Source organism: Patella vulgata, chromosome 1, assembly GCF_932274485.2.
Source record: "Patella vulgata chromosome 1, xgPatVulg1.2, whole genome shotgun sequence".
NCBI classification, from domain to species: Eukaryota; Metazoa; Mollusca; class Gastropoda; family Patellidae; genus Patella; species Patella vulgata.
In genome coordinates this window covers 40,127,497-40,148,810 of record NC_065879.2, presented here as the reverse complement: position 1 = coordinate 40,148,810, position 21,314 = coordinate 40,127,497, and the positions used below count along the sequence as shown (strand labels likewise).

At 35.7% G+C, this 21,314-nt stretch overlaps 1 protein-coding gene across 3 annotated transcripts; it reads left to right on the top strand.

Moving 5' to 3' along the window:
* The first annotated feature begins 91 nt into the window (after positions 1-91).
* On the top strand, positions 92-20,476 carry LOC126832463 (palmitoyltransferase ZDHHC12-B). 3 transcript variants are annotated; one of them, XM_050563267.2, is made up of 6 exons: positions 92-231; positions 8,044-8,216; positions 14,138-14,271; positions 14,761-14,892; positions 15,373-15,539; positions 17,352-20,476. In XM_050563267.2, the coding sequence occupies exons 2-6, from the start codon at positions 8,114-8,116 to the stop codon at positions 17,677-17,679; spliced, it is 864 nt and encodes a 287-aa protein (XP_050419224.1). In that variant the 5' UTR covers positions 92-231; positions 8,044-8,113; the 3' UTR covers positions 17,680-20,476. The 3 variants fall into 3 exon arrangements, with proteins under 3 accessions (XP_050419224.1, XP_050419208.1, XP_050419215.1); XM_050563251.2 differs by lacking the exon at positions 92-231 and adding an exon at positions 3,331-3,349; XM_050563258.1 differs by lacking the exon at positions 92-231 and adding an exon at positions 5,324-5,449.
* Positions 20,477-21,314: the final 838 nt, after the last annotated feature.

Below are 21,314 nucleotides of genomic sequence, written 5' to 3'. Positions count from 1 at the left end.
ATAAAAAATAAAAAACAAAAAAAAACCCCAACTCAAAAACAAAAACCGTGTGAATGACTGAATGTATGGTTGCCGAGCGGAGTGAGGCGAAGTTTTTTTTTCTTTCTTAAATTAATTAATCTTATGTCTTATGTGTCTTGATCCGAAACCAGGACACTTGATTGAAATGGTGACAGATCTTAGCTCAGGATCCTTAAGTGCAAGTGTTTGACGAATCGACCTCTCGCTACGGTATTGAAAACTTTACATTTGCATATCATATATACTGAGCGCCATGGAAAACGCATCACTTAGTTTTTTGTATAACAAAATGGTCCTGTAAACATATCTTATTTATTTTGCTTCTTATTGTGAACAATATTCAAATGGGAACACATAAATAACAACACATTTGTACACTTATGGATGTTTAATCTGTAATCAACGGTAAATAGTCAGAGGGGTCAAAACCAAAAGTACGACACAGATGTCAGTAGCGCGTGTGTCCTCCACGGGCTCTTACGCACGCTGTGCAGCGACGTTGCATGGAATATTGTTATTAACCAATGTTTGAAAGAAGGCCTGGGGCAAATTGTTCCATTCTTGGACAAGAGCAGCTTCTAGTTCTAAAGCAGCAATGGTGTGCATCTGTGGTCTCCGATACAGACGGCGTCCAATCTTATCCCAAACATGTTCTATCGGTGCCATGTCCGGAGACATGGCTGGTCAGTCCAAGACATTGATGTTGTTAGCAGCCAGGTAGTCCATACTAAAACAGGCGGTATGCGGACGTGCATTATCCTGTTGGAAGTGCTGAAGTTGTGGGTGCGCTCGAAACATCGGATCAACAATTGGTTGCAAGACATCATCACGGTAGGCTACAGCATTAACGCAACCCCTGCAAATGTGTAGGGCGGTCCGGTGATGAAATGTGAAGCCTCCCCACACCATTACACTTCCCCCACCCCATCGAATCGTTTCGAAGATGCAGCAGTCGGCAAGACGTTCCCCAAGACGTCTCCACACAAGTTGACGGCCATCAGCGTGATAAAGATGAAAGCAACTCTCATCACTGAAGAGCACACTTTGCCAGTCTACTCTTCTCCATGTCTGGTGTCCTTGAGTCCATATCAAAAGCCGCTGACGGTGATGATCCCTGAGGATAGCTCCAACATAAGGTCGTCGTGCACGGAGTCCTACTTCTCTTAGACGACGTCTTACGGTGTTGGCACTTACTGGTCCTTGTCTTCCGACGACTGCTGCACATGTTCGAGGCGCTGGGCGGAATCTGTCACGCAGATGAGTGACCCGGATGAAGCGGTTTTGAGCCTGGGTTGTAACGCGTTGTGGACCAGGACGTTGACGGTCACGTGTTGATCCAGTAACTCGAACACGTTCCACCAACCTTACAATAGTGGACTAATGACAATTGAAGTGTCTGGCAATAGCACATGTAGACATGCCAGCCCGGGATATTCCCATGGCTTCATTCCGTTGATTTTCAGTAAGTCTCAGCATCTCTAGCTCGATTCCTTCACACGTCCAACAACAAATTACGACAGATTGACATTTCACAGTTCATGTACTGCACATTAAGTTGAAAACATGCTTTTAAAGGGCTCACACACAATGCTGCACGTGAATATATTTGGTTTTTCATGTGCATCTCGTGCAATTTTTTTTTGTGCACAAGGGCCGATATTTTTTGCGTTAGGGAGCATTGTGTGAAACAATAGTTCATAGTATTGCATAATATTATACATACAAAACCACCTAGTAATAAAATATTTGGGAAAAAAAGTGATGCGTTTTCCATGGCGCTCAGTATAGTTCCATGAACACAGATTATAGTTCGGATCATATATATGTTAGTCTACACCGTTTTACAATTGACCTTGTTATAGGTCTGTGGAAATTTTCATCTTAAAGTCTCTGTTCGTCATTTGAAGGATTGTGAAACCCTTGCAAACTACAATTATTGTTAAAATTGAATCTCTTAAAGAAGTATCAATCCAAAAATGATTCAATTAATTCTGTTCAGTAGCCTATTTACAAACATATCAGACCCCAAAGATATGACCGAATTGAAAATTGGCATGCACGTACTGCAGACGATAGGATATATGGTCAAAACCATGCAGCCAACGCCACCTATAATTTTCACTGAAATTATTTGAATTGAAATTAAATGAAATGGAGTTTAACGTCCTACTGTTCTGCTCAGACTTGGCTAATGACAATAGGCATATGCCATACGGACGGTGTGCTATGAGGGACATTTTGCCCAGACAGCAGCACTATAGCCTACTCTTATATTGAACTCCAACTGCCAATGGATCTTTTATGTGTACGCCTGTGTGTACATAGCACCTCGGTTTTCTGTCCCATCCGAACGACTATACGCTGTCCCTTATTGCCAGGCCCTCAGTCTTGCACTATAACTGACAAGACCAGGGAACCAAGCCGGATCGAACATGGGACCTCCAAGTTAATGAGTCAATGTCCTACCCAATGAGCCACTGTGGCTCCAAAAGCATTTGATGGGCCTCTTTATAATTGAATCCAAGCCGGGAAATTATGTAACGTTAATATTTTGATTTTGTTTTCTTAATTCAATGACGAATAATCAATATGGGTATATTTTAGCGTGGGTTAATCCGAGAAAAAATTATATATATTCCAAGTAATTCAAATGATGATCAGCGTCTTTATAAGTAGGCCTATTATAACTTTTGTTTTTTTTCCAGTCTCGTCATGTATTACAGTGTATACGGTTCTGCATGAGAGGTGTTGAAATTATAAACTTTATTTTCGCCATTCGGTTTGTGATAAATCTAAGCATGGCTAAAATTAAATATAGGTAGATAGTTAAATGGTTATAGGTCTGTGGTCATTTTTACTGTAAGTAACTTTTTGTAATTTTTATGGCTAGTCCATGCACAATGAAGACCTACTCAGAAAAAATGTCAACATTGGATTTTTGTCATTAAAAATCCAAACCTTCAAAATAAAGTTATTCCATGATTTCTATCTGAAAATTTGACGGAATTGAATTCTTTAAGAAAACGCCACAGACTAGGTTTTAAAATTTGAATCTACTTTCTAGTTTTGCCATTTGGTTTCTAAAACAGGGATAAAATTAAATACAAGTAAATGAATAAATAAATTTATCAATAAAGAAATAGATAAATATCTCATTTACATCACTTTAAATGGCGACAGTCAAAGCCACAGGAATAAAATTATAACAAAACAAAATAAATTAAATCATCATTTTAGAGACAGTCCCATTTTGCAGGTAAACCTGAAAAATGCCTATGCTATGGTTGAATGTGAAGCTATAATTGGAATAATTTGTCTTAAGAACCGGGTAATTATAATTTCATTTAAATGCATCGGCCTTGAACAAAGAAACAGATTATTTTTTTTTTTAAATGATTTATAGTAGGCAGAAAAAATATTTTGAAAGAGCCCGGTATTTTTTAGTGGCCATTTTTCTTTAAAATTTAAAGGAGCTAAATCGGTCATATTTGGGACCTAGAAATTGACACAAATGGGTCGCAATGCATATAATAATGTAACGTGAATGTATATAAACTGATTTACATTCAATCGTTTCTGGTTTTACTGTAATTTCTAATCAGTTATGTTCTGCGAAATACGCCAGAAGTCTCAATCGAATGGCAGTCTCTAGTCTACACAGATAGTATTTATTATGCATGCTCTTCAGATAAGAATATGCATGGTATCACTGTTTGACTGACTTGTGAAATATGTCTAGCCTCTTTCTTCGAGTCCCTTGTTACAAATTGTGCTGAAATGCATTAGGCCTATGGTAGGCCTACACAATTCGTGTACCAATGGTAAAATGTTTATTTTGTCTTAAAGGAGCTAACTTGCTAATATTTAGGACCTAGAAATTGACACAAATGGGTCGTAACGCGTATAGTAATATGAATGTATGTAAACTGATTTACATTCAATCGTTTCTGCTTTTACTCTAGTTTCAAATCCGTTATGTTCGGCGTAATAAGGCAGAAGACTCAATCGAATGGCAACCTCTATATAGTGTCTTGCTATTCCATTCTACACCGATATTATTTATTGCGCATGCTCTCCAGATAAGAATATGGCGTCACCATTTGACATGACTTGAGGAATATGTCTAGACTCAAAGAACGAGTCGCTTGTTAAAAATGGCACTGAAACGAATTATGGCATGGTTCACGAATCGTGTACGGTACCAAACCAATGGTAAATGTTTATTGCGTCTTAACTTAAGTTAATATTGGATATTAGAAGCCCATCTCCCCCCCCCATACCCCCCCCCCCCCCCCCGGTAAGATCACAACATCTATGGTGATTTAAATTGACAGATAATTTGTGTTTTCAATGTCCGAGATTTTGTATGATATTGAGTTAGAGACTTGGCTATACTTTAAATATTGGATATCATTGTCAGCCCATCTTTTCCCGACAAGATCACAACATCAATATTCAATGACAATTTCAGTGTTGATTTAAGTTGACAAATAATTAGTGTTTTCAATGTCGAAGACTTTGGATGATATTCATTGTCTTATGTTATTACTCTTATTGAGTTAGAGACTTAAAATTAGCTACCGGTACTTTAAAAAGATATGTTTATAAATATTTTCTGCAATAAGGACCTTAAAGGGACTTCCCGATTTGAACAGAGTCTTAAAAATAAAAGTCCGACTTCGTATGAAATTCAAGCGCCAAAATAATGAGGAATGGTGTATTCACCTTGTCTCAAAATTTCAGCTCAAAATATTGTGTTGTTTGGACGTGAACGTCAAAATTCTTATCTGGACACGTAACCCTTTTAAGATTTCTGGTCAATTTTTTCGCTGAGTGACCTGATAATCTATCGCTGTTCCTTTAGAGGTCTATTCAGTGAATGACCCATGTGCCGTACTGGATAACGAAAGGTAAATTTCACCTACACATTGTTTTTATAAAATAAAAGTCTGGTTTTATCCATGCAGATACACCGCATAATACAGCTTGGGACACCGGTCTCCATTTCCAGATGAAGACTGACGGGTGTAAGTTGTTTGAAAACATATCACAAATATTGAATTAGTTGCTCGGCCCTAGTAAGGGGTTTTAAAACAAAATTAAACAGTTTTATTCTCCAAAATATTATCGGGATTGGCCCTTTAAATTATAACAGAAATAGACATTTCTACGGCAATTTTGCTATTATGATGCAAGGGAGGCAAGTCATATTTGCCTCAGTCAGGCCCTGGAAGGTCTATGCAATTTCTGACGTGATGATGCAAGGGAGGTAAGCCATATTTGCTACAGCCCCTGGGTAATTTTTAACTTAGAGTTACCTTTCCATGGGTCAAGGTCGTAATGGAAAAAGAAAACATAAATTATATTATGTATTACTATTACTGTCATTTTAACATCAATGAAAAGAAATGAAGGGATTGAGGTAGAAGTAAGTGGAATTCTGTAAATTACGTAATGTTGAGGGTAAAAACAAGAATCGTGTATGGCAAACTGTATTAGGCCTAGTATTTTCGTACTGAAACTGAATGATGAATCTGATTCTGTCACCTCCTGTGGTGAGTTTGTGAGTGTGACTGTTGGTACTAGATCTTTGTCACACTGATCCGCAGTGAATATTCGCTAGGCCGCGACATTCACTGATAAAGATGACATCTATGTGGCTTAATGAGCCACAAATATTAACTTTTTTCCTCCGACAAATTAAATTCTAAAACCTTTTTTTATGTATTAGAAAAATAAATAAGACGTTTGATATTTGATGTATTTGTAGGTAAAAATTATTTTCTGTTTTAGTGTAAATGTGTATTAAAATAAGTAAATGGCCCCATTCTGCTCGAATCAGTAATGTCTTATGTAAAACAATGCACGCGCCATTGAGCCAATGATTGACAGCTACCGCTGTTTGATATGACGTCATGTGTTGAAGGCTGTCATCTTTTACAGAGATATTAGACGACTTTCGTAATACTGTGTGAAACAGATTGGATCTTTGAACGATCTGGAAAATATCTTTCCATGTTTATACCCCTAATTCTAAACCTAACCCTTCAGAAAAGTTTTACCCACAATCCACCGTTTTTACAGCTTCAATTTGTATGTTTGACATGTAATTTGTAAACCTAACCCAAACCCTAACCCTAGAGAAATATATGTTCCAGATCTAGTTTTGTGCTGGTTGTCGTTTACAAAAAATCATAAAATGTCATAATATGATTTGTGATTTATAAACTTTAGAAAAGTTGATGCTCATCTATTTGTTTTTTTCTGGAATTGTATGTCACAGTTTGGCAGAGAATATTCACTCTTGGTTTGCAACAAGTACTTTTAACACCTGTGTTCATTATTTGCTAACCTTAAACCTAAACCTATCCCTAAACCTAACCCTAGAATACTCAATTTTTTCTCCGGTAAGCTATTTCCATGGACCATGTTCATAAAATGGTGACTGCTCGATCTTTTGCATTGCTGAAAAAAGTGGAATGCTTATTTGCCGCCAGGTTATTGGCAAATATCCTGGAACATTAGGCTTATTAATTAATTTGGTTGGTGAATGACTATGAGCTAGGACATTTGCCACCTGGATGCAAATAACCTCTCTTTCCCAGCCCCTGGCTCGGTTTTATAACTCCCCTATCAGTAAAACCTGATGCGACTAGGCTATAGGTTTTCTCGTTGTCCATCCATTTTGTTTTTCTTGATTCTTTTATTTTAAATTTGTGGGTGCTGTTTGCATTTTCAGAAAAATATCAAATTTTACATGAATCAATCGACGATAAAATTTTTTTAATCTTTTGGTGTGGGTTCATTCAGATTAAATTGAAGCACATCAAAAGTTAGTGAAACTAATTGTGTTGTCTGTCTATTTAGTATTACAGTTTATTCCACCTATACATACTTGGATTATATATTCACAGAAATGTATTCGCAGCCTCTTACAAATGTACACATTGTAAAACTGAAAGGGCCAGTAGGGGACACATATTGCTTCAAAATGCTTGTTAAATCTTGAGTGGTTAGCCATATAAAGTGAGCCCTAAGGCTGATGTGCATGTCATGTGACATGTCATTATTTATCTTCTTTTCAATAATGTTATTGTCTTTCTGCTAGACAAGACAAGAGATATTTAAAGGCAAATGAGTTTATGATAAAGTGTTTCAAATTGGGTAATTTTATGAATTGTTGTTGTCTCACTTAGTTGCATAAACCAAATCCGTACAGTTGTACGTCTATATATTATAGATGCCATTGTCATTAAACCTTTTCTGCATTGGTATTTAAATTTAGTAAAGATACAAAATAAGTTAACAGACGATTACTGAATAATAAAGATGGTGGTATAAAAATAAAAGGGTATATTCGATTGAACGTTCTGGCATTGAATTATCCCAATCCTAAAAATAGTGACAATCTAGCGAAATTGGAGACTTCGGGCTACAACGCATGAGTGGAGTGCATAAGAAATTTTCTCAGGACAACTGAAATAGATGCATTGTGCTTACATGTAATTACGCTGGCCAAAATTCTACTCACACCTCCTCCCTTGTCGGAACTAACAGAACTGGGACAGCACTAAATTCTGCATCACTTGATTGCATTTCTGTTAAACCAGGACGTTCCGGGTTGACAATTGAGCATCCCCATAGAAAGTAATGTGAAATTTAGATTGCAATATTTTACACTCATAGTATTGATCAATTTTACTAAAAAAATTTAGCCAAATATTTTTCTGTAATACAGCCTTTTATTTGTTTACAGCCTGAAAGTCTGTATTTAGTGTTTTTTTTCAAGTGTTGGTCTTTTATTAAATTTCAATAGTCAGTTTTTGCTAATCATAAATTTAGGTTATATTCCTGATACATCAGTAGCGTATATATAAAAATAAATTCTCATTTTGGTTACATTTATTATTCTGTTTAAGAAAGATTTATTTCTTGATAATTATAAACTGGTTTATTTTAAAATACTACAAAGTATACTTGAAGCACAAGGTAACATCATTCTCATTTTTTTGTGTCTTTCAGGACCGGCCTTCAAGAACTTCTGGACAGTGTCTTCTAATAACATACTGATTTAATCATTAACATCATCAATATGTTTTGTCGTAAATGCAAGTGTGGTGCGAACATTTTTGTTCGTATATTTCACACACTGTTATGTGTTGGTGTGCCAACTTCTCTCTTATTCAAGGACACTAGTAAGTAAATAATCATATATTGTGAAACATTAATAATATATAGTTTTCTGTAAGATACGATTATTTTTAGGTCAGTGCATGCAGCTAGTCTGGATTATGCTAGTACTATCAATATCTAAGAGATCAAGACAGAGACAAACTTTTTCTTGAGACAATGAAATATCTATGCACTTGTCATTTACCATTTAGACACAAGACAAATATCTATCCATGACATCAGTGTTGAATTTCCACAATTAGAACAGCTGATTGGATTAGACTGGATAACCTGCTCTAATACATGAGACCATCCCTAGTGGTCTCATTCCGTTCTACTCCACTACACCCTGGGTTAATCCATAGGGGGGTTTCCACGATTTCAAATTATCTGCTTTGGCCTTAAGTGTAGCTAAAGTCTACGAGCCAATCAAAAAAAGTTTACAAACCAGTGATTTTGTGTTCGTTTTTTTTATAAGGGTAGATAACCATATTCATGTCCAATTACTGAATGATTTATGTAAATAATGTATATATTTCTAATTCATTTATATTTAATTGTATTATCAAAATCTGTAGTATGTTTCGCCGATTTCAAATATGTATAACATCTATATAGTTGACTTTTGTTATTATTATTACTATTCGTTTCTTTGTCTAAAATATTTCATTCTGTAACCTGTTATGTTTATTATCCCACACCGAACGAAGTTAGGGAGGGATAGTGAAATGGGGTCCGTCCGTCTGTCACGATTTAGTTTCCGGAGCATATCTCATAAACCGTTCAAGATATCTTTCTGAAACTTTGTACACACATCAACCTATTACACTAGTTGTGCCTTTTGCTATTTAGGAATTTCTGGGATTTATACTTTTTGTGTTTCCATGGAAACAAGTTTGACTTGTACAAACATCAGTCAGTGATAGTTGTATACTATTTAGGATTTTCTGGGATTTTCGTGATTCCATGCAAACAAATTTGACTTATTTTTGGTGTTCAAATTTGTTTACAGAGCATATCTCATAAACCATTCAAGTAATCTTCATGAAACTTACTACAAATTTTGACCTATTATATTAGTTGTGCCTTTTGCTAATTTGGAATTTCTGGGATTTAATCAGTTTTGTGTTTCCATGGATTTCGCATAAATCGTTCAAAATATCTTTTTGAAACTTTGAACACACATCATCCTATTACAGTAGTTGTGCCTTTTGCTAATTAGAAATTTGTCGGATTTAATAATTTTTGTGTTGCCATGGAAAAAAAATTCTCTGTTGAATGATTTTTACTACACATTTGAATTATTTTTTGGTATATAATTATTATTCTCTAGAGCATGTCTCAGAAACTGTTCAAGGTACCTTTATAACACTTTTACATTCATCAACTTATTATTTTATTTTTTGATGACCTTATCTGTTCAGAGAAATCTTTTAAAAAAAAAATACAAACATCGAACTATTAAAGTATTTTATTTTCTGATGTATAAGCTTAATGTTTAACATACAGCAGCTGATTGAGGTAGGCAAAGGTTGTTGTGGAAACCTTACAGGGAGTAGCGACTGTGCCTTGCCAAGCTACTATGATCAGAGTTTGAATCTTCTGACTATAATAATAATAATAATAATTTATTAAACTTATATAGCGCCAGAATCCAGCTGGAAAAAGCTGCTCTATGGCGCTTTTACAACATATAATAGACATATAAAAATATATTAGTAAACTTATAAGATACCATAAAAGACAAGTAAAAGTATTTCAGTAAACTTATAAAACATATAAAAGACATGTAAAAGTATATCAGGACATGTAAAAGTATATCAAAAAATATATTTCAAACAGACTAAAACATGTTAAGAGCTAAGTAATAAATAACTCTGTTTTAAGATTCTTTTTAAAAATACTGAAAGTTGGGCTAGTTTTTGTGGTGATGGACATGTCATTCCAACGTTTAGGAGCTGCCACTGAGAAAGAACGTTCACTAAAAAGAGATTTGGATTTTGGAATGTTGAGGAGATGTTGGTTTACTAAACGTAGTTGGCGTGAGGGTTCGTACTTTGATAACATATCATGGAGATAGATTGGCGATCCTGGACAATGTAAAGATAAATAAGTGAGACAGAGAACTTTAAAATAAATCTAAAGGGAATAGGGAGCCAGTGAAGCTGCTTTAGAACTGGGGTAATAGGGTAGCGTGATGGGGTTAACGACACAATTCTTGCTGCTTTATTTTGTATAAGTTTTAAAGGGTATAGTGTTGTAGCAGGAAGGCCAACTAATAGAGAGTTACAATAATCTAAACGTGAGGTTATAAGAGAATTAACTAGCATTTTACAAGTTTCAACATTCAGATATGGTCGAATTCTACCGATCTTATATAGGTTGAAATTACAGGCTTTACAATTTACATACTGACAAAATATGAGACTGCATATTTAATGATGAGTCGAACATGACTCCAAGGTTGCGAACACTGGGTGTCGGTCCAACAATTGAGTCTCTAATTTTCACGGAATCACAGTTTATATTCAGAACACTTTTACGTTTTGAAAGACGAATAACTTCAGTTTTATTATCATTCAACTTTAACAGATTTTGTTTCATCCACAATCTTATTTCTGCGATACATTTTTCAAGTTTAATAATATTTTGTTCTTCATTGGAACCGTTCAGTGCAATGTAGAGCTGAGTGTCATCAGCGTACAAATGATAACTTATTCCATGCTGCCGAATGATGTCACCCAGAGGTGAAGTGTATGCCGTAAAAAGTAAGGGTCCAAGGACAGAGCCTTGTGGGACACCATATTTGAATGTCTGTGGGTCAGATTTGCAATCACCAATAACTACCATCTGTTTGCGACATTCCAAATAGGACGAAAACCAAGACAGAGCAGATCCATAAATGCCAAAACGATGTTTAAGACGGTGCAAGAGTATCGAAATGTCAATTGTGTCGAAGGCTGCACTGAGATCTAGTAGTACCAGAAACACACAGTCATTGTTGTCCATTCCTTTGACAATGTCATTGTGTACTCGTATGAGTGCAGTTTCCGTGCTGTGGCATTTCTTGTAAGCCGATCGAAATGGTTCATCAAGTTTGTTGATTTCAATGTGAGACTTGAACCTTGCAGCGACCACCCTCTCTATGTCTTTCGATAGAAATGACAGGTTGGGGACAGGGCGGTAGTTTGTTAAGTTCTCTGGGTCAAGAGTTGCCTTTTTTAGTAAGAGTCTGACAAGAGCATTCTTAAGGGATGCGGAAACATCCCCATCTTCTAGTGAGCGATTCACAATATGTGTAACAACAGGATAGACGGCAGATGAGCAAAGTTTTAATAACCATGTGGGTATCGGGTCCAAGTCACATGACTTACTTGCAGATTTTGAAATAATCCATTGATATTCCAAGAAGTTGTTTTTCCTTATGCCTTCCAAACAAGTTCAAGGGCGCGTGATGGTGATGACTAGTCATCTTGTTATTATTGAAATTATACTTGTCAATTTGGTTCTCAATAAAACTCTTGAATCTACATAATATACTATTCAAAAAAAGTAGGGGATATTTGATTTTTAAGTGTTATTAAAGTCACCTAATGAAACTGACGAAGAAACAAATGACAAAATGAAATGAAGTTCACATTCATCGATTTATTCCAAATGATCGTTAGACTAAGTAAGGCACAGACTGACCATTATAAGGGTAAAATGATACCCGGGGTCAAACAGCAAAGTTACCACAGCATCACAACCAAGTCAGTAACGGGTAAATCCTCCTCTGTTTGCCAAACAAGCATTGATCCGACGTGGCATACTCCTAATGAGACGTCTAAGGTCATTTTGGTCCAGATTGTCCAATTCCTGTTGCAACGCAGCAGCAAGTTCTTGGACATTGGCAGGACGTTGTTGACGTTGACATAACCTCTGTCCAAACATGTCCCAGACATGCTCGATGGGGGAGAGGTTGGGACTCAGTGCTGGCCAAGGTAATGTGGTGATGTTCTGTTGTTGGAGGTAACCTGTAACGATCCTGGCCCAGTGACATCTTGCGTTGTCATCCTGGAAGATGAAACGGCGGCCATGACGTCGTGCGAACGGCACAACATGGACTGCCAAGATGTTGTCCCGGTAGTACTGGCCTGTAACACGCCCTGCAACAACATGTAAAGCCGTTCTTCCAGCAACAGTGATGCCTCCCCACACCATAACAGAACCACCCCCAAATCGATCATGTCTGATGACGTTAACGTCTTGGAAGCGCTCGTTTCGACGACGCCACACCCTCCTACGTCTGTCCAAAAAATCAACAGTGAACCTTGACTCATCTGAAAACATCACATTGCTCCAGCGTCGATTATCCCAGTGTTGACGATCCCTACACCAACGACGTCTTGCCTGAATGTGATGATCTCTCAAACAAGGGATCACGCGAGGACGTCGGGCGCGAAGGTGACCCCTATGCAGTCGATTCCGAATCGTCTGGCCACTCACTCTCACACCAGTGTCTGTTTGAAGACGAGCGCTGATCTGATTTGCTGTGATGACACGATTTCTCAAGGCCAAGGTACGGATAAATCGATCCTGGGCTTGAGTTGTCGCCCTTGGTCGACCTGAGCGTGGTCTGTCCTGTACAGATTGTGTATCACGGTATCTGGACCATAGCCTGCTTATGACAGACTGAGAAACATTCATCGTCCGCGCCACAACCGCCTGTGTTGTGCCGATCTGTAGCATGCCAAGGGCACGTAACCTTTCATTTTGGGTAAGCCGACGCATATCAAAATTTGTTTTCTGGTCACTAAAACAATTAAACTGATGTTTCCACCCTGGAATTCAATGCCACAATGACTGTAACATTCAAAGTCAGAGTCGTGCAAATCTTGGGTTGGACCCCCATGATGATCCCAAGCATCACCTGCATTCCATGCGGTAGCTATTGGTGCGTTTGGGCGTCACATGTAACTGGAAATGTTTCTTCTGTTAGGTTCTATAGTGACTTTTTTCGTAGTCATTTGCATATTTTAGTATTATGCCCCCAAAATCAAATATCCCCTACTTTTTTTGAATAGTATATATAAACTTCTGGTCTTCATTAATATATTATATAATAATTGTAATTTGTTGTTAATAAATTAGTATAATAGGCAACCTTCTGGCTAATTCCTAACGTTGTCTCTTCAACTTCCCTTTGCCAACTTCCTTTGCAATTAACGATTTATGGGATTAGTCGATAAAAATAGCACAATCATCAAAGGCGGATAACTTGAAAACGTGTCTCCCCTATAGATTAACCCAGGAGTTAGTGGAGTTAGAACCGAATGAGATCACTGGGGATACTGAGGATGACATGAGACTGGCTGTAACCGACATCACTCCTTTCTGACCACTTTATTGAAGTGTGAATATTGCTGTGACGTAGGATGTTGGATGTTATATTGTTTTTCCATGGATTTAATCCTTTAGGGGAGTGAGTGATTACTAACTAGTCCTTGGGGCAAGTAGAGAGAGAGAAAAATGGGGTTTAACACCCACTCAACACAAACTAGGTCATTTTGGGACTAACACATGGTTCAGTTTTATTTCAATAATTTGCTTGCGCGTATGGGTCTTTAGCAGTGGGAGGAAACCGTAGGAACCGGAGAAAACCCACAAGGTTTATACAGACAACCCTACTCCTTGTCACGTACAACCGGGGAATCGAAGGCAAGCCAGTTGACTAATGACAGACCTTATGATACAGCACGCACGTACTAACCATTCGGCCATCTACCCCCCGTAGCAAGTAGGAGTTTGATGGTGATCAGTGCCTTTACATCTTTTGTATTGATGAAACATTAATCAATATAATAAAAATACCCCTGTATTCTATTTAAAAAGGTGAATTCAATTTTTATATAAAAATTCTTTATAATTATTAAATATTTGTTTATTTAAATTTTTCTTTCAGTTTTGCGACGAGCATTGGTAGAAATGGATAATATATTTTATGGTATAGGATATATATTTGTCTTGTTATTATCTCTAACCATGTACTATACAGCTTGTTTTATTGATCCAGGGTTTATTCCTCTTAAACAGAAGGTAAGCTTTATTCCCCAACATCCCAAAATAAAGGTTAAATATAGCGTGTAATACCGTACACAATCGAAGATATCGTTATTAACAAAAATTATGGTTAATAATTACTTCAGTTCAAATCAAACAATTGTAGTTTAAGGTATGACCATTTACATTATACATTGGCTTCTATTGATTTGATACTGCCATAATGATGGACAAAGTAATAATAATTCTGTTATCGTTTTCTTCAGTCTAGAATTTTCAGATTTTTTGTTTTGTTTTGTTGGTTTTCAAAAATTTCTGGTAGTTATTGCCAGAATTATTGTGTTCACTTCAAAAAATCTTGTAGATGCTCAAGAAACGAAAATTTACCTCTGATAGACTTAATCAGATTTTAGTGTGCTGTAAATGTTTTCATTACCAAGAAAAGAAAAAATATGAGGCAATCCTTGTTGGCTGCGGTGGGCATATGTTTCGTTGCTTGGCAAACATCCTTTTCTATATTTACAGAAGGCTACAATTAATAATAATTCTGATGATGATGAAGATGATGAGAATTGTACTATGTTAGAATGCCAAAACACAGATAAACATTCAGATCAGCAGTATAAATATAGAAGATGTGATTTCTGTGAAATTCAGGTAGTTCTTTAATTTTATACAAAAACAGTTTTTTTTTTTGTCTCACGAAAAATAGTAGAACTTTATTCCAACATGTACAAAAAGTAGTATTCACGATGCTTCAGAGTGCTACTCGATGCCACGATGTACACTAGTGTATTTATATTACAAGGGCAGTTTGATCTGTTACATTTGTCTTTTGAGTCGAATAATATCAGTATTATTATTGGACACATGAGCAAGATATATCAAAATTGAATGGTCAGCTTTAAACTGGACACAAGTACAAATTAGATGATTTATGGTGATTTTAAACGGTTTTTCGAATTTTTAAACAAAAATTTGATATTAAACATATGTGAATGAAATAAGTGCCAGATATACAAGATTAATTGATACCTAGGTTACAGTGTAATATGTGTCATCTATTTATTTTGGGATTTCGGCGGGGGACATCAGCCTCACTGTTGGCTTGTTTATAACTCTTTTGTTTTCATTCAGCAACCAATGAGAGCTAAGCATTGTGAAGACTGTAAGCGATGTGTACGTAAATATGATCATCATTGTCCGTGGTTAGAAGCATGTGTTGGTGAACGGAATCATAAATACTTTCTTCTCTTCCTTCTTACAACAACAACGCTTGTCTTCTGGACTCTCTATATTACTTGGTAAGATATGTCTTACATTTGTTTTACTTTCACAAAACTAAGAATAGAAAAAGTTTGAGTAATTCTTTTAGATCATTTGTATAAAGGAAGAGATGTGTGATTAAACAGTTTGATCGTAGAATGACTGGGTATCATATCCTTGATATACTCAAAGCCATTAAAAATGCAATGCCTAATTCGTGAAATATTTCTGGTAAACGTTTTCTTGGGCTTTCCTATCTTATGGCACATAGGTGAAACTTGTGATGGTCTCTTTTTGTGGAGTTCTGGGTTTGAACCCAATATCAGTTCTCGTTAATGAACTTTGTTCGTGCAAATTTTAAGCAGTCCCATGTCACACGTTTTGAAAGTGCATTCACTGCACTCTGGCCCTTTAAATAAAGATCAACATTCATCACTTCGGAAAAATGCCACGCCTTACACAAGAAAACAGGAAGAGAGCTATTGGCATGCTGGATCAGGGGGCTTCACAGGTAGCCATCGTCAGACACTTTAATGTCCACCTATCGACCATTGCTCGCCTCAGACAACGCTTCCACGCCACTGAAAGAGTTGCCAGTCGACCCCGACCTGGAGCGCCACCTGTAACAACTGCTGCTCAAGATCGCCACATCCGACTACAGCATATGCGCAACAGGTTCCAGTCAGCTACTGCTAATGCCAGGGAACTGTTGGAACACGGCAACGTCAGATCAGCCCTCAAACAGTCCGAAGGCGTCTGGCTGCTCTTGGGTTACACTGCCGTCAACTTTACCAAGGTCAAATCCTTTTGCATCGTCATCGACTTGCCAGTAAGCAACACACCATGGCAAAATGTCATCTTTCCTGATGGACGTCACCGTATCTACCGACGTTGACATGAACACTTTGCTCTTAACTACGTGCTGGAAAGGAATGAACTTGGACGACGGGTTGCAACTCAAGCCGTGCCACCACAAACTGTTGCAGAGTTGGCACAGGCACTCCAAAATTATTGGCAAACAATCCCACAGCGTGTAGTAAGACATCTGTGCCAATCCATGCCAAGGCGACTTCAGGCATGTGTAAGAGCTCAGGGTGGACATACCCGATATTGACTTCAGCTGGCCCTGGCTTTGTTTCATGGTTCTCTGATGTTTCAGTTTTGTGCATTTGTAGTGAATTCTTTCATGAAATTATCCACAGATGCTTATTATTTCGATTTTGTCAATTGTTATGTACATTTAATGGCTTTGAGTGTACATTGAATAAGACAGTTTATCCTTGTATTCCAAGGTCAGTTCAGTGTTGTCTAAAATGTGACTATTGTACCAAAAGATAATCAAAAAACATGATTAAATAACATCACTGTTACATTACAACGCGGTGAGCTGCTCAAACCTAAATAGAAAAATATGATTATAAAGTAAATGTTAGTAGACATTTCTGTACTTTTCATTAATAGTTAGTTTTTAGCTACAGATGATTCTTATCAAGTTTGAATGTTTTCATAAAAGGTCTTCCAAAGTTATTGCACCTGATTTATAACTGTTGAGTAAATGGGGAAACTTGATTGAACATTCCGGAATTGAATTCTCTCAATCCCAAAGAGTGGTGACAATGGATTTCGAGCTACAGCACATGTGCCGACTGCATAAGAAAATATCGCAACTAAGCATGACAGCTGAAACATATTTGTTGCGTTTAATTGAGTAGTGATTCTGTTCTACAAAATCAGGGAAAAAACATGAATGAATAAAAATCAATGAATATGGTTTCTTATAAAAATAACTAAGCATGTTCTTTTAATTTTACAGTATATAAGTACCGGTATTTGTATTTAATGTTTTTCAGGAAGGGTATTACCCATGATGATAAATGGTCTGACTGGTTGAACAGCAATTTTATTTTCTTCTTTGATATCCTGATTTTATTTTTTGGTGGTTTTGTTGTGTTGGGTTTACTGTTTTTCCATAGTTACCTCATGATTAAGGGTATGACAACTTGGGAGGCCGCTTCTCGTGAAAGAATTACATACCTGAAGTATTTGGACGATGAATATAACCCATTTGATGAGGGACTGTGCAAGAATATGTATTACTTTCTTTGTGGTTGTCAGGTTCGTGATTGGGAGACTATTTATTCTAAGAAAGCTAATGTCAAAGATGCTGGTGTCGTTTGAAAATTAGTAAAAATTATTCCATATATTTTGATTGTCAATATTAGACTAAAAATATCTACTTGATGCCAAGAAAAAACCCATGACTGATAAACCCTTTGAAGAACTCTATTCCGAAACCCGATAAATACCACCCAAGTTTATTTAAGTAGTATCAGTATATATTTGTAAAAAACAAATGAAATATTGTTTTAAAACCTTTGATATAGAATTTCATCATTATGTCTTGGGTATTTTTAAAGTGACATGGTGTTTATCATGCTTTAGAAGAAAGTCATGGTAGTGAATGATTTTATATTGTGTATTATGTAATATTACTCTTCAAATACTAATATGCTGCTCAAAAACGAGGATCAAATTAGGATGTCTTTATTATATTTAACTTTGGTACACTTGATTATTTATATTAGACGGAACCTTGACATTGATTTATATGTTTGAATATATTTTATGACAGAAAGAGAATGGATATCGTAGTATATAACTTCTTTATTTACTAATGTACTACATAAATTGTACTTGTCTGTTTTGATCAAAACACTGAACTCTAATCCATTCCATTCTGTGGAAATTTGTTAAATTCTATGACTATTCCATTATTAGATTTACCTCCCTTGGTAATCATTTCTTAATGATTTCATTTTAGTGTCACTAAAACAGTTTTCAGTCCTTGTCATTGTCTGTAATGTGATATTTAGATACCTGGGGCATATTAAAGACAAATGGGGGGGAACTTCCTTATGTTGTGCCAAATCTTGTTGCGTTATAATTCTACAGTAATGACTGGTGTTCAAAGGTATTTGTCATTACTGACACAAAAGACTGAGAACTCAATTGTCAAAAATTGAGTCACACAACTAATAGACAACTGTGATTAGTTGTACCTTGTCACACAAAATAATCTGTATAGTCATGCCTTTGATTTATAGTTTAAAATGATATTATACCCAAAGGATATAAAGATATGATGTTAATTATAATACTCAAATGGTTAATTGTTGGTAGGTATGTTCAAATTAGAACTAGTTACCCAACATTACTAGTAAAAACCTAGTCTCATTTCATCCGACTCGTGATAGGCTCCATGAGACTTTGCCCAATAAAGAGTCTGGTCCACTACAATAATTTATAGTTTGCTAGCTGGTTGATTGGTCGTAATTATTGTTCATATCTTAACCTCCACATTCCAGGCAAAATATCATTTTATGCTTATAACCCTAACATTTTAAAAAGGAGTAAAAGTGAAATCTGGCGATACCTATAATATTTGGATTTACTATGATAAAATTGTAAATATTCGTGGTCTACCATTCTATAGTTTTCTTGTGAACAAAATTTATGTATTAGAATTGTTGATTAGATAGCTATCTTACTTTAAGAGCTTGGTGTTAGGATTCAAATTCATAGAACACGTTTTAATTGCCTTTTTTATTTTAAATTTTTTCCTTGAACAAAATGTATATGGTATCCAGTTTAAAATAGATCCTAAATGTAAATAAACTGTTAAATTGTTAATATATGTATATAAGAATTTATGTATAAAAGAATATAAATTTGAATAGTGTGTGAAGAGAAGAGATAGCTAAAGAATATTTTGTGAGTGATATACATGGTAAATAAGTCATATTTTTAGAATTGATATTAAATAAAAACAAAAAAAAATACAGGAATATACTTTAAACTTTACTGAAGTCACTTCAAAATTGTTTTTACTCAAACACAAGGTACAGTTATATGGACAAGAATGTTATTTTTCTGTCGTATTAAATTGTAGTTTCAGAAAATACCTGACCTTGTTTCACAAAGCATTCCCAGACTTAAGAATTTACTCAACTTTCAATCACTGTTTATGAGGAACCCAAAACATTGCACATAGTTTCTGAGAATGTTTTGTGGAACCGTGGCCAGATCTTTATAATTGATCTCAAATTTTTATGTGAAAATAAGTTGCCTCCATGATAAGATTTCTGATATTTTTCTTTATTACAGATATTTTTTCTATATTTAATTAAATCCGTTATTAGTTTGACATTCTAATTAAAGATTGGTTCTGTTATATGAACAATTCATGTTGAAACGTGGAGAGAAACAAGTGGGGATGGGGGGTCTGTATGTTGCAAATAGTTTATATTTTATTTTAAAGCACTGTGCATGTATTAACAAACCAAGTTAAAAACCTGTTGAAATAAAAGAAACCTGTTATATCCTGGTGTTGTTATATTAAGAATTAATTAAAATTTTTGTGCCCAGTATTATTTGTCAAAAGTTTAAATGTTTTTCAAAAACCATATTGATTAAAAACCAAAATGTACATTGGTATTTTTTATAATGTGTTATAAAGACTTACTGGAATGATAATTAGTACATGCAGTTGTGTTCATTAAATGCTCAATTAAAGTAACTTGAATTACAGTAAATGCTGTATGACCAAGCCCAATGCCAAATAAAGTTGGCATCTTCAACAGGATAGAGATGGATGAATGATTTCCATTGATATAATAATAGAACTGGTTGGGATAAAGGTGGTGAAAACCGGCCCAATTTCAAAAGTTTATCTTGTGGAAATTGAAAGTATGGAAATAATCAATGAATCAGAACATTTAGCACAAGTATTTCTTTATGTGTCAAGATTTTTTATTCAAATAAAATACATGTTTTCATTAAAACATATACTGGTTATAGGCATGGTTATTATATTTAATGGGACCAAGGTAAAGTACCTATACATGTACTGGTATGCTGTTGGTTTGAGGCTTTATTGTAATACAGATGTTAAGTTGAAATAAATCATTAGAATATATATGTATTTTTTTAGTATTGTGTAAAAAGAAAATTGAAGTAAAACAGCACTGTATAAAATTACTGACGATTAACATGAAAATGTCATCACATGTCTATTTGAAAAGAGGTTTAACTTGCTACTTTTCTGCACCAACTGGGGTAATGAAGACAGGCTTACTTCTGCCCATCCTCGGTATTCCCAGTGGTATCGTTCCTTTCTACACATGGAAACCGCGGATGAGTTACGTCATGCAGTATTATATATATGGGAAATTTTGCCGGAAAACCCCGAGGAACTTTCTTGGCCAACACCAGGAGCGAACCTGAGACCTGGTGAACAAGCTAGCATCTTATTCACGGAGCCCACGCCCCCTGCCTATATCTGAACCGTTTCTGTTATATATTTGGGTGCAAGTTGATTTATATTTACCACATGTAATTCATTATTTAATTGTGTAAACATTTATATTTATTTGTGTAAACATTGATTGATGATTTTATCGATCACCATTTCAGTACCACGTTTAACAGATAGAATCAATTTATGCAATACTATCAATCGGGATCTTAAATTGCTCTAACCGACATGAATAATTGTTAAATCTGCAGGTCGAGTTGACTTTTGGTGTAAATTTTAAAAACGTGAACGTGTGTGTTTTTTTTTTCTCTCTCTCTCTCTCTCTCCTAAAGGACAGTAAAATGAAATAATTTTGTTTCATCCAGTTTTAGTTCGCAGAAAATGGAATTCTATTGGTTGCGTCTATTTAAAAGTAAAATTAAATAAATGATAAATATATTATGAAGAAGCCTGTGAAAGGGGCTGCAGGGCGACACATTTGGCGGGGACAAACACATGT